Source organism: Phalacrocorax aristotelis, chromosome 9, assembly GCF_949628215.1.
Source record: "Phalacrocorax aristotelis chromosome 9, bGulAri2.1, whole genome shotgun sequence".
NCBI lineage: Eukaryota > Metazoa > Chordata > Aves > Suliformes > Phalacrocoracidae > Phalacrocorax > Phalacrocorax aristotelis.
Genome location: NC_134284.1, coordinates 21,231,906 through 21,258,721, shown reverse-complemented (window position 1 = coordinate 21,258,721; position 26,816 = coordinate 21,231,906). Strand labels below are relative to the sequence as shown.

Below are 26,816 nucleotides of genomic sequence, written 5' to 3'. Positions count from 1 at the left end.
AAATGAGACATAGAAGTAACTTGGAGACATCAACAGTCCATCATGTAAATAGGAACACAATCCTGTAAAGTGTTATGCATCTTCAACTCCTATTTCACCTCCTGGGAGCGTTGGAGGCTCACTCTTTCACAGGATCATTCAGTGCATCACAGACAAAGGTTTTCCTGAGACTAGTGCTTATATTTGGCTTAGTTCATTATGTAAATATATGTTTGAGGGCCCAGTGTTGGGGCCAGCCATTTTAGTCAAGCTGAAGATATGCGGCATTTTAAAGGGGACACGCACATGTTAGGAAACTGAGCTTTGCATGTTTATGTGTTAGAAGAGTTGTTAACTGCTAGATAGAGGAGTCTGCATGGGAGGAAGAACAGGAGGAGAAGGTGTGGGCTTAGCTTGCTGGCTCCCACAGCTCCTGTTTTAGATATCTCTCTCTCCACAGGCATTATAAAGGGAGTATGGGCATCTCCTGAGACAGTAGCCAGGCTTAGGTTGAACAGTCCCTAGCCTCTTTCTGGAAGTAGCTTAAGGTGACTTGTCTGTATTTACAGAATCAGCCTAGTGCCTTGGCTAAACGACCCAAATTTATGAGCAGGAAATGAGGGTTTAACCCATAAGGCTAGTCATGCAACTCCAATGACACCTGTGGGGATGTAAAAATGATGACAGATTTGCACCTGCAGGACTCCTATACATCAAACAGTTGAATTTCACATTACGTAACAAGAGCGGCTTGATTTACATTGTTGTGTTTAAGGCCACATCACACTTTCCAATAGAAATCTCTGATTACTGGGCTTTAGGACTTGGCTGTACGTTTTTTCTCCCTGGGCTAAAGCATGGAAACCAGCCTGGAAAATATTTTTATTTGTTTTTCTCCCCTTTCCTAATTGTCTTTTTGGCTCCCCATGATCTGGGATGGATGTTGATAGCCCCATGGATTTGCCACAGCCAAAAGCCAACACACTGAAGGCCTCCAGGATGGGGATCAACCCAGGGTAATAACTGGAAACCATATATGCAGTTTATCCTAGCTCAGTCCTGCAGAGGAAGGCTTGGCTTCACCTCCTTTCTGGTCTCAAGCCTCTTGCTGTGGCTGTGACCCAGGAGGCATACTAATGCCTTGTGTTGGCGCCCTTCTCTGCTGAGCAATAAAGCAATCCTGATGGAGGTGGGGAGATACAGCCTCTCTGCTGGCACCTCAGGCTGGAGGCCATGCACCTGTTTCTCCAGTCCTACCCACAGTGCAATGATGAAGGTGAAGAATGCCTGGGAGATCCTGGCTGGGTATCTGCCATTTGGGCTGTGGCACCTAAGAGAGTTACAACAGGGTAGGTGGGGTGCGAGCACCTCATCTATTCCATTGTAACTGCCCTTGTAGCTGCCATGACCTCAGAGAAACGGGGTGATAATTTAAAAAAAAACTTGTTCCTCCATGAAAGAGGGGGGTCACGCAACTCATATTTTTGGCAATGTAGGAACACAGGAGGTTGTTGACAGGTTTCAGGTTCACACCCTGGTTTCTCTCAGAAAGAGTTGTTCCTGTGCCTTAGTTAGCAGACCCTCTCTTATGGTTACAGCTATACAGCTACGGTTTGCTGTCTGGTTGTAGATCGCCTAGAGATCACTGTTGTTCACTGACTCTCCACCCGGCAGGATTGTCTCCATGCTGATCCCTGTGACCAGCCGCACCCGCATCAAGCGCAGCGGCATCAGCCCACTGCACTTAGCAGCAGAACGCAACAATGATGACATCTTGGAAGAGCTGATTGATGCTGGCTACGATGTCAACACCGCCCTCTCCAACGAACGGTCCTGCCTTTATGAGGACAGACGCACCACCCCCCTCTATTTTGCTGTTTTTAACAATAACATCTACGCCACAGAACTCCTGCTGCAAGCTGGAGCCAACCCCAATGTTGACCTCATCAACCCATTACTCATCTCCATCCGCCACGGCTGCCTGAAGACCATGAAACTGCTCCTTGACCATGGAGCAAACATTGATGCCTATATATCAAGCCACCCCACCACATTTCCGGCTACCATCATGTTTTCAATGAAATACCTTTCCGTCCTGAAGTATCTCCTTGATCTGGGCTGTGATGCAGGTTCATGTTTTCAGTGTCAGTATGGAAACGGCCCACACCCTGCATTAAATTACAGACGGGACAGACTTAATGATCCTCAGCTGTCCAAGGAGCCAACTGTGGTACAGGTAAGCACTTCATAGTCTACTTATAGTACTTCTGAGGATGTCTCCTACTCATGTACCTTGACAACTTCAATGTATTTTTTCTCCCAACTTTCCTGTGAGAGAAGGTGCCTTTATTCCTACTTTATTTACAGCAAAAAAAAGACTCAAAAAAGTCTGTGACTGTTCCAACTCCCTCTTCAATGACAGCAGGAGGGTAGACAACAGCCGCTTTGGCCCTAGCTTCAATATGCAGTGAATTATAGCCATCTTGTCAGCCTTGCCATCAGATCTACAATATTCTTCTCCTCTGGACCTGAGGTGCCAGGAGTGAAGCATGTTTTCTTGACAGGCAGTGTCATATGGACGGTAGCATATGGGCGGTAGCATATGGGCAGTGGAAACCTGCATGGTTTATTTGCCCTGTAAGATTTGTTTTGTCTAATAGGGATTTTAAGCTCCCAGTTAAAGTAAAATTGTTGAGTGCTTCACTTTATGAGGGTAAACTAATGAATGTAAATAGTTGCAATTTCTGAGTCTACCGGATAAGCAGCCCTGGAGAGGAGCTTCAACATGCAACACAACAAAGAAATCTCAGCACGGCAGTCTTTCTATTTTGGAAAGAATCAGGGAAGAGATAAATCAGCTTCTATCTAGTTTAAGTGTAGCTTTGAGGGATTCAGAAGAAAGTGTCATTTAGCCCAAAGACATGGTCACCAATAAATGATCCTTGGTGGTGGAAAGAATAAAGGAAAACATTAAAAGATCCTAGGAAACCTTGACCTTTTTATCAGTCCTGTCTTCCAAAAGACTTTACTCTCCAGTAACATGTCTGGGAAACAAGAAAACAAAAAGAAATCTTAGAAAGAGGATTGTAAGTGTCCATCAAAAGAATCTCTTATCCCAAACAGAGCTGTCTTCTTCTCAAGACTGTTTGTCACAGCAAAATTGCTCCAAGACACCACATTTTTGTCAAAGAAAAATTAATAAAATATATTCTCTCTAGTTTTGAACAATCATATGGTAACATGTAGAGTGAACAGAGGGCTGGAATTCCAAGGCAAGGAGAGAGGGTTTGTCTGTAGCCCTCCATGATATTCTAGGCACGAAAAAACAGTTCTGGTTTTGCTTATTTATGCACATTATTTCCCTCTTGGTCTCACCTAAGACTACTTTTAGTGCCTAACAAAATATTAGGTCACTCACAAACAGAGTTGTCACCTCAAAGGCCAGACCACATGAGGCAGAGGTAGCAAGAGCTGTGTAAAATTGTGTCCCTGCCTAGAGAGAGACCGGTGAAGGACAAATGCATACAGAGAAAAAGCAATCCCTTCCTTCTGATATTACTTTAAATTTGCTTCTTACTGCTGGGAATTTGGCTAATAAAAGTAAGGCTTTTATGGTGCAGCTTCATGATAAAGTTGTGATATGGTTTGAATTCTGAAATATAGAGGATCTTATGAAACTTTAGCCTTCTCTGCACAAAAGATGTGCATTTTTTTATTTTCTTGTATAAGATTACAGTAAAGACTGTGAGCTACAGGAAGTAGATTTGAAAAATGTGTAAGTCTAAGTCATTACTGTTGCTACTAAATTAATGTGTCCTGGAGAAAGTGAATGCAGAAAAATGGTTGCTGTCTCACTCCACATTTCCAGAACTGCAGTGTCAAAATTGTGAACGTGGGGAGAGAAGTATCGTACTGCCGCGAGAGGGCATTCAGGGGCCTACCGAGGCTGCAGGCAAAGTATGCCCCAGCCCCAGAGTCACTCTGTCCCTGAGTCAGTCCCATTGCCTGTAGTTGCAGGTTTGCATTATTTTGCTGTGCTTCTTTTCCTGCAACATGTTTTGGAACATTTTTGTTCCAGAAAATGTTTTTGTAGGCTGAGCTTGTGAATAGGGAAGAAAGCAAAAGGCAGGCAAGGTCTCTGGCGGAGACGAGGAGAGCAGTAAGATCCAGTGTGTTATTCCGCTATGCATGTGTCCTTATACAAATTCTGACGTCGTGTTACTGCTTGGAGGTGGTGGTACAGATCCCCAGTTTGCACTTCCTAGGGGTAACCACATGGCAATTGGTATGCACTGGAGAATGACAGCCAGATATACTACACTGAACTTCCTATAAGCAGTCCAGGTAGGAAACTGCGAGTTCTCTGCTGGGATCCTCCCAACATTATTGTATCTAATTTTCCTGGGGAACATTACCTGGTGATACTCAGTTAAAAAACAAAAAATCAGAAGAGTAGTAGTAAACACCTCTGTGAATGCTCTCACCTTGAATAAAATGGCCTTATAATTTTCTGCAGCTTTATGCTTTCCTAGGTGAGCTAATATAATTTTATTTCTGAATAAGTGTATCCACACAAGAGTTTAATGCATTTTGAGTTAGGGCTCATGCCTGTATAATCAAATGTGATCTAGTTATAGGAGCTTAAACTGAAAAAGGTTTAAGCTGGTGCATTTTCTTTCCCATTTGGGGTGAGCTTGGAGGGTGCTGCAGAGAGTCTCAGCAGCTAAGATGATGAATGGTGCTTAAGCCACCATTATTCAGTTGGGTTCAGCCATGTGCCTGAGTTGTTATCCACACAGTGTGATTTAATTAATCTTAAATTTTCTGACTGCTCACATGCAGATAAGTCCACAGATATCTTCATCATATGCAGCACCCTAACAGAGATACATGAAGCTGTCTGATATAATATACACATTCAGATTAAAGTGGGAAGAGAAGTCACTACTTTTTTGAAATGAGACTGCTTAAAGTCAGGCCCTTAAGTCTGCTCTTCAGTATCTCCATAAGCAGCCCTCCATGCAACAACTCTGAGTACTCTGCCACTCACACTGGGGACAACAGAAGACTTGCCTGATCCAAGACTGAGTAAGGAAGATGCTTCAGCTCTATATTAGGCCCAGGATAGTTCTCCCACAGGCGAGTAAAACTGCCTGGGATTCATCTCTGACGAGATCTCCCAAGACTTGCTTCTAGTGAGGTGTTTGGTCCCCAAAAGCTGCACGTACCAGTAGGTTCACCAGAAGCAGGAGGTGCTGTGCTCTGCCTAATCTCCTGCTTTCCCTAAGCCTCCTTGGTGCACAGTTGCCCCACAGAGCCCCTCCCAAGAAGGGAAAGGGACCCAGCACGCTGTGTCACAGCACCCTGGGCTGCATGGATCTTTCAGCAGCTCCTTTACTGGTTTGGAACAAAGCTGTGAGCATTCATCTGCCCTCCCATTTCTGTGGAAGTAGGACTTCTGAACCCTGTAAACAATTCAGCATCCATTCTATGCTCCAGAGCTAGGACTACACCAGTGTTTTGTGTCCTCCTGCAGTTGTAAAGATGGGGCTCTGCCCTCAGTTGTAAAAAAAAGAAGGCTTTAGTTGAAGTTTTCTGAGGGGAAACTGGTAATTGCTCTCACAGCTGGTAAAAGGGGGGACCACCAACACAGTCGGGGCTGTTGTTATCGTTGCAGTTTCCACAGGTGCATTCATTTCCCACTGACTGTAGTCAATCTGGTTTTCCCTGAAGTTTTGTGAAATGGTGTCTACTCCAGAGATGAGTCGCTGGGCCGGGCCGATCATCGATGTTCTCCTGGATTATGTGGGTAACGTGCAACTCTGTTCCCGGCTCAAGGAGCATATTGACAGCTATGAGGACTGGGCTGTCATTAAAGAAAAAGCAGGTATGGTCACCCAAGAAAGAAACTGGCACAAATAGTCCTACTATTGGATTCAAAACCTCAGTCACCATCTCCTCTTAATGTTCGTCCCTTCAGCTTGGTAGGATTTCCCTACTGAGACTGAATTACATATTGGACCAGGTATGAGGCACTAGAAATTACTGGGATGTCACTGACTCTGTGATGTTAAATGTACAGCAGCTGTGGATCTCACCCACTGGGAATGAGCATTGCCAGTGCAGGAAGACCCATTTGGCTGCACCTGGGGTGCAGTCAGATCAGGGAAGGCAAGCAATGTGAAAATCTCCACAGCAGCCCAGCAGGCACCAGTGGCCTTTTAAGCCTCTTCTAATATTCTGCTCTCCTAAAAATGCTTTAGCTCAGGATCCAAAGTCTTTCATAGACATTATCAGAATTAGTTTTTCTGGCACCAAGATAAATTTTGTACAGGTTACATTTATTTTCAGTGGGAAGACTGAGTACTGTGAAGCAGCTTGTTTACATCTTCCTGGAAAACCCATTGCTAAGACTTAGATGGGACACAGCACCTCATCCTCCAGCCCCACCTCCTTCCCCATAGCATGCCTCAGAATAGATGAGCTGCCACCAATGCCAGACGCATCATCCCCCCATTACAGAAAAGTCCCTTTTTTTTCATTCCTCCTTCTCCCATTTTCCTCTTGCCACTGACCTGGCTAAGCCGAGCTTTCCCTCTCAAGTTTAAACCTGTTCTGCTCATGTTTCTGACCTGCCTGTCTTTCAGAGCCTCCAAGACCTCTTTCCCATCTTTGCCGTGTCAAGGTACGAAGCCTGGTTGGAAGAAACCGCATTAAACTTCTTGACACCTTGCCTCTCCCGGACAGACTGATTCGATACTTACAGCATGATTACATACAGTGACGCCAGGCACACTGGACATGCAGCAGCTTCCTGGCACGGCGCACAGCGTCATCAGCATAGCAAGGGCGCACATTCTGCATGGTCAGGAGGCATTGCTGCTGGCTTCGTCAAGCACCCTCCAATGACTAATCTAAGAGAAATATGTTTCTGAAGCATGAGTGAGAAGAAAATGGAGGAGGTGGGGAGCTAAACCTAGGACTGTTGTTAGTTTTCCAAGAGAAAACAGACATGATTCACCTCAGAGCTTGGTCTGCAAAGAAAAAGAAATGAAAGCCAAGATTGAAAAATGAATAGTGCTGAAGGAAGTATCAGTGAGGAATTCAAGATATCCTGGGGTTGTGGTGGAGCTTAGTGTCCTTGCTGTGATCACAATTCAGAAATTGTCAAGAGTCAACATATTTGGGAAAACAATCACATTTCTTTCACTGACTGAGATTTTTATTTTAGTTTCTATTCTTCTTTTTGGATTTCTGCTAAGTGTGCTGGTTGCTAATTTCTGATAACATGACACCATCTTGCTAACACTTTTGCTTTCATCTTTTGTACCTTTCTTACTGAGTACTTGATTTCTGAACATTCAAAGCTCAGAACTTTTTAATAGATTAAAAATCCAGAAATGCTGATTGCTTTAAAGTTCAAGGGAAGGTCTATTTAAAAAGGATGTAAGAATTGTATTTGCACATAGTAAATACAGTTCATGTTGTATTACATTTGCAATAAGACATAGGTGAAATTCTGCCTGAGAGAATTTCGAAGCCTGGGGATTTGAAAACAACTCTGAGTTTGGTTTTTTTGTGTGTGTGTGTATAAATTAGTAGTAGCTGCACTGTAACCGGTAGCTTTACTCTGTCATGAAGCTGGTGTCAGAACAGAATAAAGGCCTAGATGAGCATGAACAGAAAGTGATGTGGAGGAGAGAAGCAAGGTACATAGGGAGAGAGGCAACACTAGTAAACCAACTTTATCTGTTGCTCCACTAGACCTTGTCCCTACAAAACCCAGTCTCTCTTACCTGCTTGGACCTCTGTGGATATAACAATACCATCACTGGAAGAAAAGAGAGATTATTTCAAAATTATAAAAGTCAGACTTTTAGATTTATGAGAACAAATACCCAGAATTAGGCTTCCAAATCCTTACTCAGGTGCCTAAACAATGCCAATATTCTTGCTCCAGGTGTAGTTCCACTTAAGCCAATGGGACCACATTTGGTGTCAGATATTACTGAGGCAGAATAAAAGTCTTAGGATTTAGCCCTGAATTTCCTGACTTTGTAAGTTTGAAGTATCTATTATCTCCCTTTGACACTGATGAAAGTTATTATCTTAGCTTCTTTGAAAATTAGGTCGCCTATTTACAGCTCAGATCCACAACAGATTTATGGCAGCTTAACGAGTTACCATCTATCAGCTGAACCACTATAATTGTCCGTGAAATCCTTTTATTGAAGTTTATAACAAGTCACATTCCCTCACAGCTGGGGAGGCCAAGGAGCCCATGAACAGTTATTGGCAGTGCCTACAGCTCAGTTGACAGGTGTGACTTGCTGAACCACTGATTTGATGAGTACCTCATTCCTGACTAGGCACCTAAGTAAGGATGGAGGAGCCTAAGTTTGGAACTATGTCTTTGCAGATCTTATGCCAGAAGCACACTCATTCTTACCTTAGGTGACAAAGGAGCTGCACACCATGGTTTGCTTGGATTCCCCACCAGAGACCTGACAGATTTGGTTTTGTTTGTTGGCTTGCATACCATCCATGGAATCAGATAGAAATGTAAGTAGGGAAAATGCATTGCACCGAGTTTTATTTGTGTGGAGTTTTACACCTTAACACAGGACTAAAAGTGTGTTTCACACATACAAGTCTGTCTGTGCACAGAAGTTCAGATTCTGTGATGGCTTTGTGTGAAAAGTGTCCAGCACTTGTGGGACAGGATGTGAGCAGAAGAACCGATTACAGCTATGGGCACTCTGTCCATAGCTGTCCTATTCCCAAATGCAAAAGAATTTGAAAAACCAACAGAGTTTCAATTCATACTGAACAGTGATCTCCTTGCAAAGCTTTGGAAAGTCAGGAGAGATTCCTCCACTGCTGAAATTTTGTCCAGTGACTTCCATTACTATCAGTTTAGGATCTACCTCCATGTCTCCTGCAGCATGAACAGGGAATTTCTTCAGGTTGGAAAAATACTGGGTGGAGGGAAAGGGGTGGGGAACAGGAAATCTTTAGACCAGTTTTGCCAGTGAAGGCCCTGTATTTGTAAGCAATAGCTTGAGAGAGAGAAAATCACCTGTGGAGTTCATGCATCTCTCATTTTATGGGGCTGAGCAGTGAAGGTCTGGGTCTTACATTGATATAAATCAGAAGAAAGTTCCCTGAAATTAAATGAGTGTAACAGAGTTGTAGGGGGCGATGGATACAGACACGGCTTGGTAGAAACCATTTACTTAAGTGCTTGTTTGGTGTGCAAAGGCAGCCCAGGAGACCGCTGGCTCATAGAAGGATCCACAATTACCAACTGCATGTATAACCACAGGGGTGGGATTTCATAAGATATCCCAAACTGGGAATTTCCCCTGAGCCTACAATGTTACATACATGAAAGTCTCATGAGTTGCACTTTCTTATTATATCTTTGGAGAAGTTGAAACTGGGTTTGAGTGGAGAAAATATGGAAGGTCAGCTGCTTCTTTCAACCGAGAGACTTTCATTTCTATTGGGAGACCCATGTCCTGGTTGCTCTCAACCATCTGTCCTGGGTAGGGAAGTCATTGAGCTGTTCTGATGGGAATGTCCCACAACTGCAGGAAGGATAAGGGCCCACTGTGCACAGAAACTGAGGAGAGAAGAATCTGTTAGAGAAGGAATCTGGTAATTACAATGTTATTAAGTCCTTTCTGCTTGATATTTGCAGCAAATCTTCACACACTCAGTTTACACTTACTTGCACTGAAATGGAGCCCTCTACCTCTCCACTCCAGTCATTGACTCAATATTATGTGCACAATACTGAATCTGCACAGATTCAGTGTGCATTTAATGCATCTATCTAGAAGTTACTGTGAAAAAACAAATGCCCCAAAACGCAAACAAACCAGGCTTTGTAAGTAGATCAGTAGTTCTAGTGCAAGGTAAAGTGGCTTGTTTTTATTGAGTGTGATAGATAGACTCCTTCAGAGATGATGACTTTATGTGAAATGTTCTAGGAATATTTCATGACCAGGTTACTGTACTTATTTTTTTTTTTACTGCAACATGTGCAATTCACTTGATGTTCTTGTGCACTTTTTTGATTTTTTATTTCATTTTGTATAAAAGCTTTTTCATTTACCTCTCCCCTCCCATTATTTATAAAAGCTATTGTGGTTATAACAGTTTAAATTTGCATTGTTGTAGTAAATAGCAGCTCCCAAAGGTTATGTTTCCATCTTTCAAATAAAATATTAATAAATATGTAGATTCTGAAGGGCTATCAGGTGTCCTGAATAGCAACATTGAACAACCAAACACAAAAATAGCCAGGAAAAGTCTGAATCAATCCAAGCTTGAACAATTAATAATTTTTATGTTAATCTCAGGGGTGAGAGAACATCAAGTATTGCTAGAAAGGAGGCAGAGCTGCTATTCTTTGCAAACATTTTGGAAAGTCTTGCACATCCCCGTTCAGTGATTTTAAATCTACTTAACAATTGTCTTCTGTTAATTTGTGTTTTACTTCATTGCAGCTCCAGCTCAGAGCCCCAGCAAGGGTGACTGCCTGCCCTGGGCTGGGGAGGGAAGTTCCATATTACAAAGGATTTTTAAGGATTTTAAAAAGTAACATCAGTTTAAATCTGAGGGTAGGTGCATAATTAGCTGTGTGTTGGAGGTCATTTGGAACAGTATGGTTCAATCCTTCATCGTAACTTAAAAACATGCTATCCTACTACATGGACAATGTACAGCAACATGCATTCAAATAAAAAACAGTTTAAAAGAAGAAAAAGAAAACAAAGGATTTAATATCTGAAAGGTAGAATCTTGATTTTTACTCTCTTCTTTCTCTGGATTTCTCCAGAAATAATATTTCTACAGAGGCTATCCACTTCTCCAAGTATTTTAATTTTGATAGAAATCCATATTCTGGTGCAATACGCAGCACTTTCAAATTTTCCTTCTGAACTCAAGCAGGAACACTTGCCCACAACAATCACTGCAATATCGGTGGTTCGTTCCATGACCTGCTCTGGTCACCCGGATGGAAATCCACACCAATGCCAAGGACGCTGCTCTGCATCAACAGCACTGAGACAGAGTTCAGCATCTGGTTTCATCTGGATTACAACAGTGACACAGAGCTGTTGGTGTGAGAAAGTACCCCTATTTCCTTGTAGAACATTCCTTGCCTACAGCTCTGCAAATTAAGAGCCGTAGTTCTCCTCCCGTTAACTTAAAAGGGGGTACTGCCTCTGGTTTCTGTTACAGTCTGCTTGTGGAGAGAGACAAAGTCTCCTCATGGATTCTTTTTCCAAAAAACCAAAAAGGCAAAGACATCTAAGTATATTTGTATCTTCACTTCTGGATCAAGAGCTAACCTGATGTCTTTAATCCTTAGATCAGCCTCTTTACCACCTTGTACCTTGTGTGTAGTTGCAGGTATGTGCTACTAAAGCCATTTCCTGCTCTCTCTCCTACAGGAGTAGTCCTATAGGAGTATTAAGTGCTGGTGGCAGGGAGAAAGCAATGAAGGTCATCTCCATTTCTACTTTTGGCCTGCTGGACTAACACATTACAGCCATTATTTCTATAAAAGTAAGCATTGGTGGAATATACCGTGAGGTTTGGGGAAAGAACGAGCTGGTTTTAGCCTGAAAGAAGTTCATATCTTAAGAAAAGTTGCAATCTGGTTATATAACACCAAGCTCCATCAGAAGATCCAAAACGATGCTTTACAATTGCTTAAGAAAATAATTTTTTCATGATTGCAATGCACTTGAAAGAAGTGTTGCTTTTTTTTCCCCTTATGGAGACACCAACAGTCATAGGGAGCTACACTAGCCAGAGACTGTGCCAATCGAGGCCACTTTTTATTGAATCCTGGGAGAAGTTCCCATTCACTTCAGCTAGAGCAGGTTCAGGCCCTGGGAGATCACAGGTGTCCATTTTCGGGCCCTTTCCCCTCCTATAATACAGTTCTCTTGACCTCAGTGATTTACTCCAGTATAACTGAATGGGCACACAGGCCTACAGTACTAAACCTTTCAGATCTCATGTTCTGTGCCTTAGCACCACTTCCTCCATGGGTTTAAGAGAAATCTAACTTAAAAAAAAATCCCCTATTAATTTTTGTGTTGCCAGTTTGTTAAAATAATTGGGAAAATACCCAGCAAATAATTTGCAGGCAGGTCTTGTGATGGCATCTTAAAATCAGGCAAAATAAAAGATGTCTATGAGCCAGAAATCAAGGCAGGCTATTCTAAACACTTTTTTCCTCTATCTATTTTATGGTTTTGTATTCAACTAATTATACAATTTTTCATTTGTTCTTTTGATGCAGAACAATTCCTGATGCAGAAATTAATCCTCCTTCTGTCTGTACCAGCTTAACACTAGCTAATTCCCCAGCCCTAGAAGAATTACTATTGATTTAAGTCACTCTAAATATGTAGACGTTTCAGCCCTCGTATCTACCTACAAGTTGCAAATCAAACCTGTGTCTGCCCAGTGGGGCAAAAATAAACAGACTGCATTTGCAGAATCACCAAAATAAAATTACCTCCTTTTTTCCCTTAATTTTTCTTTTAATTCTCTTAGTATTTACATACAAGAAGAGCTTAAATCAATTCACAAGCATGGTTTCTACATTAAATACTGTCCTTCCAGTCCCTTGCAAGCAAAAGAAAGTGACCTGAATATCTTGACTTCTCTGGAATTACTTTAAAGTACAAAAACTCTTTGAATGGGTTTAATTCATTTCATTTTGCTGCTGTTGCCGCAGGGCAACCCCAGAAAGATGTTCCCACATGGAGGAGGTCTCCTAGGTGTTACAAGTGCGGCTATGAATGGCCCGCAGCCCCGTTCACTGCGGCTTAGACAATGCCCGTCAATGAAAGACCCCTGGTTTGCCTCACACTCTGTGCCACCGGCTTCGTAAGGCTTATTCCTGATTTACACCCATGTACTGAGAGCCTGAGAAGCTTTCCAACAGTTACTAATTCACTCCAGCCCGCCCACGAGGCAGAGGGTGCGTTCGCGGCCTCCTTCCCCCCACCGCTCCACGCTGCCAGCAGCTTGTGCCCAGTGCCCGACCAGGCGTCTCAATTCACTCTCAGGAGCTGTCATGTTCAGCGCAACTCTGATACCCACCCTGGCTAAAGATAGCCAAAAACATTGAAAATCGGCGGGGGGACGGCGGGCTTGGTGGGGATGGGTTTCAAAACCACAGGCCTGTAGAGTTTCTGTCCTGTGCCCTCAGCCTCCTTGCAGAAGTGTGGCACCTCTGCCGGCAGCGCAGCCGCACTCTTTCTCCATAGCCCCAGCCCTGGGAAGGGCGACGGGGGCAGCGCGCCTGGGGGCTGGTACACCCCCGGCCCGGGGCAGGGGAAGGGGCAGCAGGTCCAGGCACCCACCCGGCCTGAGAGGACCCCGGCAGGGTCCTTATCCCCAGTGTGCGGGACAGGCTCAGGGGGCGTCTCTGGGCCAGCTGTGTCTGAGCTCCGTTTGCTTTTCTTCCCCTCGTAGGGAGGAGGGTCTCTGGGGGCCCGGATCCCCTCTGGGCCGGTGGGAAAGGCCCTGCCCGACAGGCTCTGGGCCGGCCGCGGCTCTTCCCAGAAGGAGGCGGGGAGCTGTCGCTTCCTCATGGGCACCTGGTCCGGCCTGCCATCCTCCGGGTTTTCCTCCTGTAAAACCGGTTCCCCTGTGAGGCTCTCCTCCACCTCAGCTGTCCGCAGCACCTTCTCAGTGGCAGCCCCGCTGAGGGGGCTGGGGTCAGGTGTCTCGGGCTGGGGGCCCCGGCCCCGGTCCTCTGCCCCCCTGCGCCAGCCACACTCAGTGGGTTTGCTGGGGTGGCACCGTGGGATCCGTGAGTACTTCTGAGAAAACCGCTTGAGCTGCTTCTGCAAGTATTTTCTGTGGTCAACTGACCGGCGACAAGGAGCTGATTTATCCAGAGCCGCTTTGATGTCACTGGAGGCCAGGTTGACAAAGTTCAGGAGGGTTTTTACCTCACTGTCTGATGCCATCTCACTGGATGCGCCGTGCAGAGTTTCCCATTAAAAGTTTATAATCCGCCTTCAGACAAACCTTGGCAAACCTGCAAAACATGATGGGCAGACTTGAGTGGGAAACCTCGGTTCAAATAGCACCAAGTAAATGGAAGGGGTGGGGACACACATGTCAAACTTCTCAGCCACGCAAACAAGTTGTCCATCAGCTCACCTTCGTGTCAGGAAGCTCCCGGTGGAGCCACCATGCGCTCACAGCCCACTGTCCCGCACCACAGCCCCAGTACACACCAGCACAGGGACTGGCTCACGAATGCCTGCCAGCCTGGTGTCTAATCTTGTTAGATAGTGCTTAGGTGGAAAGAAGCCATGGCGGCCGCTCCCGCCTCCCTGTAAGCAAGCATGGACACTCACCCGGCGTGCGGCGGCTTTTCTCAACGGTGCTGGAGGCTGCGGCGTCACTGCGGTGAAGAGCCCCTTCCCCGCTAATCTCGTTAGGCAGGTTACAAACCGCCAACCTCAGTGGAGGCAGCCGGGGCCCGCCAGTGTTTGGACGCAGTTTAGCAAGCACTTGAGCAAGCTGAATGAATATCGACTCCAGCGAGTTCGGGGCTCTCCCAGGCCAATCAGAAGCCACTTTGCCAAATACAAAGCATCCCAATCAGGCATCAGCCTCCCCTCCTCGCATTCTTTGCCATCACAAATTGTCACCATGGGGACAGCCACAGAAAGACAGCTAATAAATACAATAATTTCCCTGCAATTTCTACCGTTCTCCACTATTCTCTTCACCCATACCAAGGCCATTGTTTTTAAAAATGACACAATCCAAAGCAAAAATGCTGAGGATGAGGTAGGGAAGTTTAGACACCCTTTTCTCCTCACTCCCTGAAGCTGTCTGGGGGCTGATACTAGCCATGCTTCATTGGCACAGGACAATGTAATACGGGGGACCAGGCTAGCCTACTTTTAACCATTCCACATCAGAGCTTTTTTTTTTTTTTTTTTAAGGGGAGGATGATGTCAGGAAAAGGTAGGAAAGGAACAAATCTCTAAAGAGATGTGCAGATATCCATGGAAAGGGAGCTTGAGCGCTCAAGAATCTTGTCTTTATGTTTGCCCCCTCAATTGAGTTACACAAAAGCTGAATTACCCATTCAAACTACCCGGACAAAAGGATGGAGTTGGATAGTACTCTTGCATCTGTAGTCAAACAGTTAGAGACTTAAATCGAGTCGTCATGATGGAGAAAGAGTTAGACAAAGCCCATAGAATTGCCATCAGCAAACATTTTCCTGTGTCATATTAGTGGGTCTCCATGACTCCCCCTGGCCTGGGGACAATAGCACAAGTTTGCACACTCGACTACTGTCACCCTGCCAACGCTGGCAAGGAGCAGAAACAGGACAATCCTTTAAGGGGAAAGCATGCCCGCTGCAGGGAAGGTAAGAAGAGAGGGAAGAAAAGGCGTGTGAAATGCTAATTGAGCTGCTTCCTTTACTGATCCAGAGTTATGTGAGCCCTCTGCCTTCTCGCAGGCTTGTCCCGAAGGGGTGGCAATAACTTAATAGCAGGAGAGCTGGAGGAAGAGGAGAGCAGAAGGGCTGCCCTCAGTGCGCACCAGACACATCAACAACACAGAGCTGGAGGCAGCCTGTGTGCCAGCCTGGGACCCGCTGGCTCCCACGGCTGGAGCAGCACTGTTCCCGCTCTCCAGCCTGCAGCACCCTGGGGATAGGAAGAGTGGAGAGGAGCACAGGATGTGTGCACCCACCATCAGGGAGATGCTGTCAGCTCTGAACCAAACACACGCGTATCCTGGGGAAAGCAGGGACTGAAGTCCAAGCAATTTTGGAAGTAAAATCTACCTTACTCATGTAAGGCATCAAAGGCCTAAGAACTGAGGGTTGAAAACAGCTACATTTAATGCTTATATTACTGTTTTTCTATTACTGTCATTTTCCTCAGAAAAGGACAAGATCCGGACTGTGCCATTATATCAAACTCTGGGCAGAAGCCTCAGGGACGACTCTTCAGTGTCCCTGTACTGGTACACCCAGTGCTGCCATCCCTATTCACATTGTTTCTCCCAGTCTGTCCCAAGCCACATCTGCTGGCAACCCTGCTCAGTTGTTTCAGGTCTAGGGAGGCCCCTGGGCCAGGACATCCTGCAGCAGAAGGTGCTACAGAGCCTTTGGCACCACGGTGGGCTGTGACACCATGGCTGATTTGCCACCACAGATGTGACTTTCTCCTTCTAGTTTCAATTTCAGAAGCAGTTCGTTCCCTGGGAGACCTGGGGCAGCTAGCCCTGCCTGCAGCCTCTGTCATCTGCCTCATGCCATCATGCAAATCTCTGCACGACCTTCTCCATTCAGCTGATTTGGGGTGGAAGATTTCCACTCACCTGCCTGAGCATTTATTTCAGGACGTGCTAGCTGGGCCTGGCCTCTGTGTGAGCCAACACAGATCCTTCTGTGCAGCTGAGGCTGCAGGGAGAAGTTTTGTCTGGTGCATTGAGAGAGATGCACACCAAGGGATCACACCTCTGTAGGAACCAACTGCCTCCTGTGCTTGAATGTTTGAACCCAACCTGGACACCGCATTGCACAGTGCAGTCTTAATAGATCTAGATGGTTGCCAAAGGGAGTGAGAGGGAGAGACAGAGAAACATCGGACAGGTGCCTGGAAGCAAAGGATTGCCTCAAGATTTTAACAAACTCTGTCCTCAGAGGCCTGGGAAACTCATGCCACATATTATGAGACCCTATATCCAATCATAAGGGCTCAAGACCCCTGCGCTGTGCTCTGAGGCTAAGGGTTAGTGGGTCAGTTAGATCGGGGAGGGTCAATAGGGCTTGCCTGCTTACTGGAGGGTAAGAGAAACTCCAGCAAACCCACTGCAGAAGCCCTCTCCAAGCCCCTGGACTCCAGCTGTGCCCGTCCCCTCCTGGAAGGATGCTTGCCCAGGATGCAGCTCCTTGGGCACCACGTGGCAGCTCTGGAGGGGCTCCCATTCCCCACTGTGCCTGCTGCTCCGGCAACCTGTTCCCCTGCAGCTGAATAACAGTGGGGAGCCGGAGGGGAATGAACTGGCGAGCAGGATTTAAAAACCAGAGCAACCCACCCTTTCAAGGTCAGACTCAGGTTGAGCTGCACAGGGTTTTCTCTAAGAGGCCACCGGAGCCCTTTTGTTCCTCGCTGCTCTTGCCATGTTCATCCCAATGTACATGTGAAAGGAACAATTAACAATAGGGCACTCCTCTCCGAGGATCCAATGCACTTTGAAGTGTCCACCAACCAAAGGCTCAAGAATGATACATCATTTTCCACTGTGAACGTGTCAAACTAGTACAGCAATTGAAAAAATGTCTCCACATGCCTTCCCAGCATGTAGACAGGGACCAGCTGGAGAGCCACTTCATATCTGACATGTCACCCCCTGACAGCTGTCTTCTTGGGAATTCTTGGTATGTGAAGTTTTCTAACTCCTTTTTTTAAGTAAAGCACAAGAATAAATCCATTCACGTCAAAGTTGCAGGCAGTCCTCTCCTAAACATGCAGTATTTCCTTCAAGGCTGAATAAAGGAGAGAGAAAAGGAGATTTTTTTACACAGAAATATGTGGGAAGTGTTTTTAAAGTGTCACTCATTGTAAGTGATGTCAACCTTCAGCCACTTCTACACCCAAAACGTCCTACAGCTTATTTCCAGGCTGAGGGACCCATTCAGCACAGGTATTCCAGCATCAGGCTGGCCTGGACCGTGTGAGCAGACCCACTAGCACAACACACACCATTAACTGGGGTAGGGATCCTTCTGCTGTAAGTGCCCTGAGCACTTCATATAGCATGAACACCCAAATCACTGCTGTAATTTTAATGGTCTGTAAAGCAAAGAGCAGTTCAGTGAACAGCTGAGCGGTACAGAAATGATACAGAAGTAACTGTTTTGACACTAGTTTACTCAGAATTCGTCCTCCCCTAAAATGGAGCTTTTTCTCCATCCTAGCCTGAGCAACAGGTGTTGTCACAAGGTTCACCCCACCGTCAGGGTGACAACTCTGCATATCACATGGTACGCTTCCTGGGCAGACCCGAATGAAATCAGCCCTCAGTGGTTTCTTGCCCTCCCTGATTTGGGGTATCTGTTTCTCTGAAGTACACATCTATGTGGTAAGCACTGTTATCCTTACCTCTTTCCCATGGGTATTAAAACTAGGCAATCTCCTTTAATTAAAAAAAAAAAACAAACCCAAAACCTTTCAGATTTTTGCTTGAAAAATAAGGCTTCTTAACAATGGTCAAAAGATCTTCTTCAGAAATTCCCTGAGGTTTTGCTTGTTTGTGTTGAGGAGAGGAGAGGAGGGGAGGGGAGGGGAGGGGAGGGGAGAGGAGGGGAGGGGAGAGGAGAGGAGGGGAGGGGAGAGGAGAGGAGAGGAAAGGAGGGGAAGGGAGGGGAGGGGAGGGGAGGGGAGGAGAGGAGGGGAGGGGAGGGGAGGAGAGGAGAGGAGGGGAGGGGAGGGGAGGGGAGGGGAGAGGAGGGGAGGGGAGAGGAGAGGAGAGGAGAGGAGAGGAGAGGAGAGGAGAGGAGAGGAGAGGAGAGGAGAGGAGAGGAGAGGAGAGGAGAGGAGAGGAGAGGAGAGGAGAGAGAAAAACTATTTTCCATTGTTCTGTGGAAAATGTCAACTTTTTTCCCCCATTTTGGTCACAATCCTGTGACTCCTTGTTGAGCCTAATGAATGTGCACTTTGAAGCAAAAGGAAAATGGGGCTCCAACTGTTTTGAAACATGGTGAGAAAATAAGCTGTAAAATTCCCAGGTGGGCCACCTGTGAATCATCCCTTTTCTTTATCCATTAAGAACAGATAAAAGCAAAGCTACCTCAGTTGTGTGATATCTTTTCACTCACTTGCTGTTTCCTAAGCTTCTGCTCTGCCTTCACATTCAGAAAAAGAGAGCAAGGGTTTTGAGGAGACCCAGGAGCCTGAAGGAAGTGATGATGGCTCAAGGTGAAACAGAAATGTTGGCCCGGAGAGAAGTAGTATTGGAATAAAGGAAGACCACTAAAGCTCTTCCTCAGGGGTCCTGATTTTAGATTTCTTGTTGACAGTGACTGAAGTGGAAGGATGTTGATGATGTGCTGATGGCATAAAAATGGAAGATGTTATTTGCCATCGTACTGCAAGAACTGGGTGACCTTAGGAGTGAATGCGATAGGAAAGGATTCTAGTAACTCTGAGCCACACACCTCAGGCATGGATAGCAGGATTTTCAGCCATAAGCAAAGATGTCACTGTCTGGAAATGAGAAGGAAAAACAGGTCATAGGATGAAAATGAATCCCCCTCCATCCCATCTGACCTTCAAAGACAGCGCACTCGTGGTGTTCAGACCTCCAAACAGGTTGTCCTCTGGACTCAGAGCCTGTCCCTGGCCTGGGACGTGAGCCTGCCCATCCCAGGTCCTACAGGTTCATTCTGAAAGGGAAAAAACCCTCTATGTTATCTTCATAAATATTTCTGAGGATAAAATCCATCTGTGAGAAAACTGGTGTGGGCAAAGTTGGCAGCCTGACTCCTAGTCCAAGGACCTGAAGGACATCTGGGACGGGCAAATGGTGACTATGGTTGCAGGTCTGTAGTACCTGCCACCAGACCCCAAGGGATGTCTGACAGTGCATGCACAGGGGTGCAGCCAAAGTCCTTGGCATCCCTTCTCGCACCCCAGCATGCAGGCACTGCAGACAGCAGCAGGGACGTCTCACCCTGGCACTGACCCTCACACAGCCTGGTCCTGCCCCTGAGATGATCCCTCTAAGAGACAATATGGCATTTATCCTCAGACTTGTGCTGTCCAGTCATTCCCTTTGCTCTCCCTCCTCATCTCCTTGTTGGAGCCAACACCTCTGCTCCCAGGAGAAGAGCAACCTGGCACTCCGACCAGATGAAACTTTGACTCTTCCCCCCCCGCCCTATTTTTTGCCTCTTGACAATCTGCTTTGACCTGAGTGACATCCTCTCTTTGCTTTCAATCCCCAATTTTCTGCACTTAGGGACAGACTTTAGGAAGACACTAAGTGCTGAGGCCGCGCAGAGGCAGCAAGGGGGGGCCACTGCTACCCCACAGCCTACCATTCAGGCAGATGGTGGAGGGAGCCGATATGAATAGCTCCTGTCAGTCTCATAGAGCGAACTTTACAATTGTGCTACGTGTTGGACTGCACGTGACTAATGCCATTCTTCTGCAGGCTAGAAGCAGGACACAGCTGTTTCTTTAAAGAAAATTGTTTTTCTGGGCAGAAAAAACCACCCATGGCAATATTGTATCCATGTATCCAATATTACACTCCATAATTAGGCATGATCAAAGCCCTTACTGCCTTTCACTGCCTCTCTTTCTGGTAAATTAGATAATGTTTAAAAATGAGCCTAGCCTTGGTTTGGTCCTTCTGGAGGTTTAAATCCTGCCTCCCCGCACAGCAGGTATGCACTGAGAAGCTGCAGCAGGGCCAAATATAGGTTTCTTTACATAATTCTGGAGCAATTAAGTATTTCAAGATCAGTGATAAGTTCAGTGCCAAAAGCTAAATGGAGCTTCTGTTGACAAAAAATACTACTGAAAAAAAGGATTAAAAAAATACAGACATGAATATGAGCATGTGGAAGGTGAAGACCTCTTAAAAGCTGCCAAAAAAGAGCTCTGGACAGGAGATGAGACTGGATCTCGAGCCTATGGTACAGAAGAGACACGCCAGACTGGAAGGGTAGAGGTTCCACATTTCGGTTGGGCTCACAGCCCTGTTCCCTGCTTCACTCTCTTGGACAGGGCTTCTCCACACAGGTGTTTCTGCAGTGAAATCAGTGCCAGGCGCTCCAACTCGGGTGCTGCCAAAAATACACCCCTGTCACTCCTGCATCTGCATTTCCTTAGCAGTGGGCATGTCCCTGCCCCACAGCCTGGCCAGGGCTGCACCTGAATCCAGGCAGCCCTTGGCAGTGGGACAAAGTGCAGGCAGCCCCAGGCAACGCTCCTTGAGCTGGCCCTCTGCGGCGGTCTGGCCATGAGGCTGCAGATGGGCAGCTATCTAGCAAGGCACTGATGTGTGGTTATACCTTTAACAATTCCTTCAGCCTGCATTTCCAGACACAGTGTCTGCCCACCAGCACTGCTAAAACGCCCCACAGAGTGCAGAGCAGGGCAATAGCTTTGGTTTGACTGGTGGATGAGCATCATCCCCAGGCCTGTGGGTGCATCAGCTTAGCACAGGGGGAGTTCAGAGAGGCTGAGCTTTGCTTAAAGCACCTTGGCCATCCACATGGAAGGTGAGCAAGGTAGTGTCTGAGCAAGGAGGGTGTCTTTGATCTCCTTCCTCTCCTTGCATCGATGGGCCACAGTGGCTGCAACATACTGTGCTTCTGTGGCATTACAGTCCCTGCTTAGACTGTGTTTGCACAGCACAAATTGTCGTTGGACCCACACCTGTTTGAGGCTACCTTCATAGGTAACATTGCTATATAGAATAAAAACTACCCCTAACTATAATTTTAGATTCTCTGTTGAGAAACAAAGTTAGAAATAACATGGGTCATTATTGTCAAACCCCCCAAAATCCCTTCTAACCTATAATGACAGCTAGGACTAGCTAATGAACTACAGCCCTCTTGGAAGATCTTCAGATTCTCCTGGCGGTCTGCAATATGGGAGCTGCCAGGGAACTCTTCCAGCCCCAAGTGTCCATTATGGAGGGATGCTAGGCTGAAGGCTCTGTTTCCAGCCTAGCTGGGCTGAAATTATCCACCCAGAAGGCCTAGCAAAAACTCTAGAGAGACCTCTAATTCTTCTCTGCACTGCCTGTTGTCTTGACTCATAACTTTAGTGCTATTCATAGTTTGGGGAATTCAGCCACCTTTGCCGTAGGCAGCAGCTGCTGGAGGAAGTAGCACTGGCCTGTACCGAGTTTGGTGTCAACGCTCCATCCCAGTTTTGGAAATGCCCTCTCTAAAGTTGTCCTTATGCTTCAAAGGAGAGTGGAAAGGTGACTAGGGCTGCAGCTGCTGCTAAGGGTCACCCCGGGAACCCCTAGAAGGTCCCTGGGGGTGAGTGCCAGAAATATGAACCGCACGCTGCACTTGCTGACCAGCCTGGGGCCAAGGAGCCTTGCAGGGCCCGCTTTTCTGCAAGAAGGGTGGATGGAGAAACTTCCCTGGGAGAGGCAGTTGTTATCATGCACACCGGAGAAACAGGTGCTTCTCTGCAGTGCTGGCTGCTGCCATCCTCACCGCACTGACAGTCCCCGGACATGCACCCTTGTGCTGAGCACCTCGGGGCTGAGCTGGTGTGCCAGGGTCTGCCTCTCGGCACGGTGCAGTTGATTCATGGGCTGTGCTAACACAGGTACGTGTCTGTCGCCTGGGAAAATGCCTGTCCGATGCATCCTCTGCTCTGGGCGTCCTCGTGCCTTTCCCGGCGACGGCGTTTGTACCACGAAGCCGCGGAGCGGGAGGGAGCCGTGCTCATGTCCCGATGAACCAGCTCCACGTGAGGGCAGGATCGTGGCTTTTCAGGAAGGGAGGCACCAGCTCCCAGCCTGGTTTCACAGCAAGATCCACCTGCCAGCAGCCTGGGCGTGGCTGCTGTGCTCTTGAGGGCCGCTGCCCGGCCCCCCGGGGCCCGGGGGCGGGCGGCTGCCGGCTCCGGGGTCCCCGGGCCCGGGCTCTGGCGCGGAGGTGCCGCTAGAGCGCAGTGAGAGCCCGGCCGCGCCGGCTCCGCTCCCGCCGGGCCCGAGTGTGCCCGGTTTGTTTTCCTCTTTGCTGTGATCGTCCCAGCGCTGCTCCCTGACCGGGCAGCAGCAGCCAAAGAAACACTGTTGCTCCGGCCAGAAAAGCCAACGTCAGGGTTTTAATTGTTATTTATAACACATCTAAAATTCCCTTACCCTCTTCTAAGCCTTCACGCCGTGATGCCGGGGTGCATTTGGGAGGTGCTCTCCTGACACAGTACTGCTTCTTTAACGATGCGCAGTAGGAGAAGCCATTGCAGGCAAACAAATGAAGCTCCAGAGTCCCTTGCACAAGCAAAAGGTTCAAAGATGCCTGAGCGGCCTCAGAGCTCCCTCAGTTCAATGCTGCCTGAGTGTGCTCAGCACCTTCCAGGTGCTCAAGTCCAGCTCTTCAGGACCAATCCTGCAATCATAAAGCATCAGAAAGAGTTTCAGAGGAAAATGGGGTCTGCAGTACATATTGTGGTGAAGAAATAGAACAAATCACAAAGTCAATACTAAGCAAAGCATCAGTGATCAATCAGTCTCTGCTGGAGCTAAGATGTTTGCTACAGCATTTCTGGGCTTTTTACTCCCACTGAAGCCAAATATGAGCTGGGCATGGATTTCTACAGGTGCCAAATTAGGTTTTCCCACGAAATTCCATTAAAAACACAAAAGCTGGGTACTTGGAGCAGATTAGCACTCTGCTTGTCTGGGGTATCACAGTGTTTTATGTCCATTGGGATCCTATACGTGGGTGTTGATGGGAGGCAGCAGGGTTTGGTATGTGCTGCTGCAGAATGTAAAGGACTTAAAACAGAAGGCCAATATGCTGAAACAAAAAAAAAAGAAGAAGAATGCTTATTGGCCCTAACACAGTCTCTTCAACCATCTTTTGCAGAGATAATGTTAATAAAGAAGCAAAATGAATATTTTATTTGTTTATGACAAATAGCAATAAGAATATATTGTCCAAGTTGGGTGGCCAAACCAATTTTTGCAAGTTTGATGCCAAATCTATAATTTTCCTTTTTTTCTTTCTGCCCCAAGTGTATCTGATACATAGGACAGTCTGTCACTGTTGCACAACCTAGATCTGTGCATGTGCAGAGCTCCACACAAGAGACAGTGGTACTGGGGAGCCTGGACTGACCCAACATGGGGACCACTTAATCCAGATAGATGGTGCTTTAAAGTAGCACTTCACTCACAAAATTCTATAATCAGTGGCTCATGGTGAATGAGAAGTTATTTGTAGCTATTTCTAACAGTAGCTTACATGTCTATTGCTTGCAGTGTGAGTTGCACCTTAGCAATGAAATCTAATAGGCTTTTATATATGAGGGTTTTGTACCTGAGGAGGCTTTTATACCTAAATACTTAGTCAGAATTTGTATTATTTTCTTCATGAAGTATATGGTGGAGCTGGGCTGCAAGGACAGCAGAAAGTGGTACAAGCAGTACTTTGGCTCAGCTTTGGCAATCCTCAGCTTAGTGATTGCTGTTTGTTCTAGCACAGAGAGATGACACAAAGCAAACTAGAAGAGACCAGTGGCTTACCAGTTTGCCAGCCTGGCTGAAGCAAAGCTTCGTATCTGTTTATCAGAGACCTGTTTTATCTGCTTATCTGTAGACCATAGAGCTGCCTGCACTGAAAGTAAATGGGAAAAGGAAGGGTCAAAATGCAGTTTGCTGTCCTGCTAGGACAGCACCTACCTTGTCTCCTTCCCACCTACAAGAAAAGGTATAACCATGTATGTGTGTTGCTATAGATCACAGTTCAGGGGAACACATGAGCACAAGCTACATGCCTGTCAACACTGACTTACTCAGATGGACTCCACTAAATTAACTTTTGATTATCAGCAGTCATTTCCCCCATTCCCCTTTTTTTAGAAAATAGTTCTCACAAAGACATTAGTCTACTGTGTTACATGCTCAACAGAATGCTAATTTCAGCACTCTGGGTTTACAGTGTGATATATTTAAAAGAGTTCTCCAGTTGTAACTGATAGAACTTAAATTTTGGATACTGAAGGAGTCCCCAGGACTGAGCTGGTGCAGAAATCACCCTCAGTCTAAGAGCTTAACCTAGGTGTACAGGGCCCTTCTTTTAGGGATTAGTTTTGCTGGAAGAGGCAAAATGTTGACATTTCCTGATAAACAAGTCATTGCACCTGCATTATTCCCAGAGCTGGAGCTTTGATGGCAAGGTGGAACATCTTTGGCCAAAAAGAAGCACAGGCAGCCTCTGGAAAGCAGTCCCTTTTGGATAAACTGATCTGGATCAAACCACAAGGATGAGATGGCATTCAACTAAGTGTGCTAAAAGAGCTCAAATATTAAATTGCTGAGCTACCCGTGCAGAGATTACACCAGCCTCCACCCCAAGGAACAAAGGTGACTAATGTGGTAGGTAGTTGTATGTATAACAGAAGAAATAAAGCAACATTTCCTCTGGACTGGAGGCAGATTTACCAGAGGAGTACCCCAAGGACTTATGCTGGGATCGGCACTGTTCCCCATCTCTGTATGTGGCATGTCAAAGCGGGTGAATACTGGCAAAGTTTGCAGATGATACAAAATTATTCATAATAATCAAAGCTAAAGCTGACTGTTGCAGAAGGAGCTTATAATATCAAATGACAGTGAAGTGCCAGATGAAATTCAGTATTGACAAGTGCAAAGTAAGGCACTTAGGGAAAAAATATCTCCACTTATACATCTGCAGTGACAAGCTCTAGATAGCAACACTCAAGAAAGATCTTGGGTAACTGAAATTAAGGTATGAGGTTTCTGAAAACATCACTTATTGCCCTGCAACAGTCAAAAGGCAAATTGGATAGTAGGCATTGCTGAATGAGGCAACACAATAAAATAGAACAGAACCCATGATTACAGCACTGAGCTAATAACCTTAGAAAAGATGTAGAACAGGTAGCAGGGAATTTTCCACATGATGCATTAAACCATGGGATTTGTTGCCAAAGTATAAATGAGTTTACAAAGGACTTGGACAAAGACATGCCATATAGGACCATTACTAAGCTGAAAAATCTACCTTCAACCTGTGGCTCAGGGACTCCTGAAACTGTTGATTGTCAAAAGTCAGAAGAGGATATCAGGTACAGATCACTGTGTACTTCCCCTGCCCTTGTGTCCTTCCTTAAATATCTACATAGGCTGTCATGTGAGGTGGGATACTGGACTAGGGAGACCTTTCATCTCATTTACTAGGGCATTTGTTATGTGAAGGAATGGGAAAATACATCCTCGGTATGATTGTGCAGTGCGAAGCAAGGAGAGGGTGTACTAGAACAGTGTGAAAAACAACATCCCATTTCCTTCCACCTCTGTTTACAAGTTTGTTTGGGGCTATTCTGCATTCATAGCAATTTTGTTCTGATGCTCATAAAAGGAAGTCTGCAACTCAGAAAGTTTTACTTATAGTGCTTTTTCAGAAGAAAGATGAGGTTGCTCTAAGGGGAGCTAACATAAATCAAAGTGTCATCCATCATGAAAAAACACGTTATTTTTTCAAGAAGATTTTGTTTTGGTTGCTGTTGTGTTATGGTCTCAGTCACAGCATTTTTTTCTTACACCAGAATATACAGTACTGAGCCCATCAAAACAAAAGCCCTAGTCCAGTTCTGAGAACACCCACATGCCTGCTTACCTCTGAAGCCTCTCTCCAGTGTGACTGGAAGTCAGGGTGGCCATTTATTTCGGTACACGTGAGTGTGTATGTGCTTGCAGATTTGGAGCACAGGACAAAATCCAAGCCAGAGAGAGAGACATAAAATTACATTCTTTCTTGTTTGCTGGTTTGCAGACCCTGTCAAGGGTTCATATGTGCTAGTTCAGTGGCACAGTGTCTGCATCCAGGGCTGACTATGGGGTCTAAGGCGTAAACAAAGTAGGCAGTTATTGAGGGCAGCACACAGCTAGCAGATGCCAGCTGTGGGCTTGGCAACAGGACTAGCCAAGCTCCATGTTCATGGGGCAGCACAAATTCAGTTTCTCTCAACTTGCTGCTGAGTCTTGAGCTGCTCTGCCTGATTTGCAAACACAGGGGAGGCATGTTC

The 26,816-nt window shown here is 46.2% G+C and overlaps 2 protein-coding genes across 2 annotated transcripts in view; one reads left to right on the top strand and one right to left on the bottom strand.

Moving 5' to 3' along the window:
• Positions 1-8,165, top strand: part of ASB2 (ankyrin repeat and SOCS box containing 2) — a 30,513-nt gene extending 22,348 nt beyond the window's left edge. The window contains exons 8-10 of the mRNA XM_075103797.1: positions 1,654-2,215; positions 5,713-5,866; positions 6,627-8,165. Of these exons, the coding sequence (XP_074959898.1) occupies positions 1,654-2,215; positions 5,713-5,866; positions 6,627-6,763 (853 nt within the window). The 3' untranslated portion in view covers positions 6,764-8,165. The remainder of the gene's footprint in view (positions 1-1,653; positions 2,216-5,712; positions 5,867-6,626) is intronic.
• Positions 8,166-13,118: 4,953 nt separating this feature from the next.
• On the bottom strand, positions 13,119-13,988 carry FAM181A (family with sequence similarity 181 member A). The gene has a single exon (XM_075104475.1). The coding sequence runs from the start codon at positions 13,986-13,988 to the stop codon at positions 13,119-13,121; it is 870 nt and encodes a 289-aa protein (XP_074960576.1).
• Between the last annotated feature and the right edge of the window lie 12,828 nt (positions 13,989-26,816).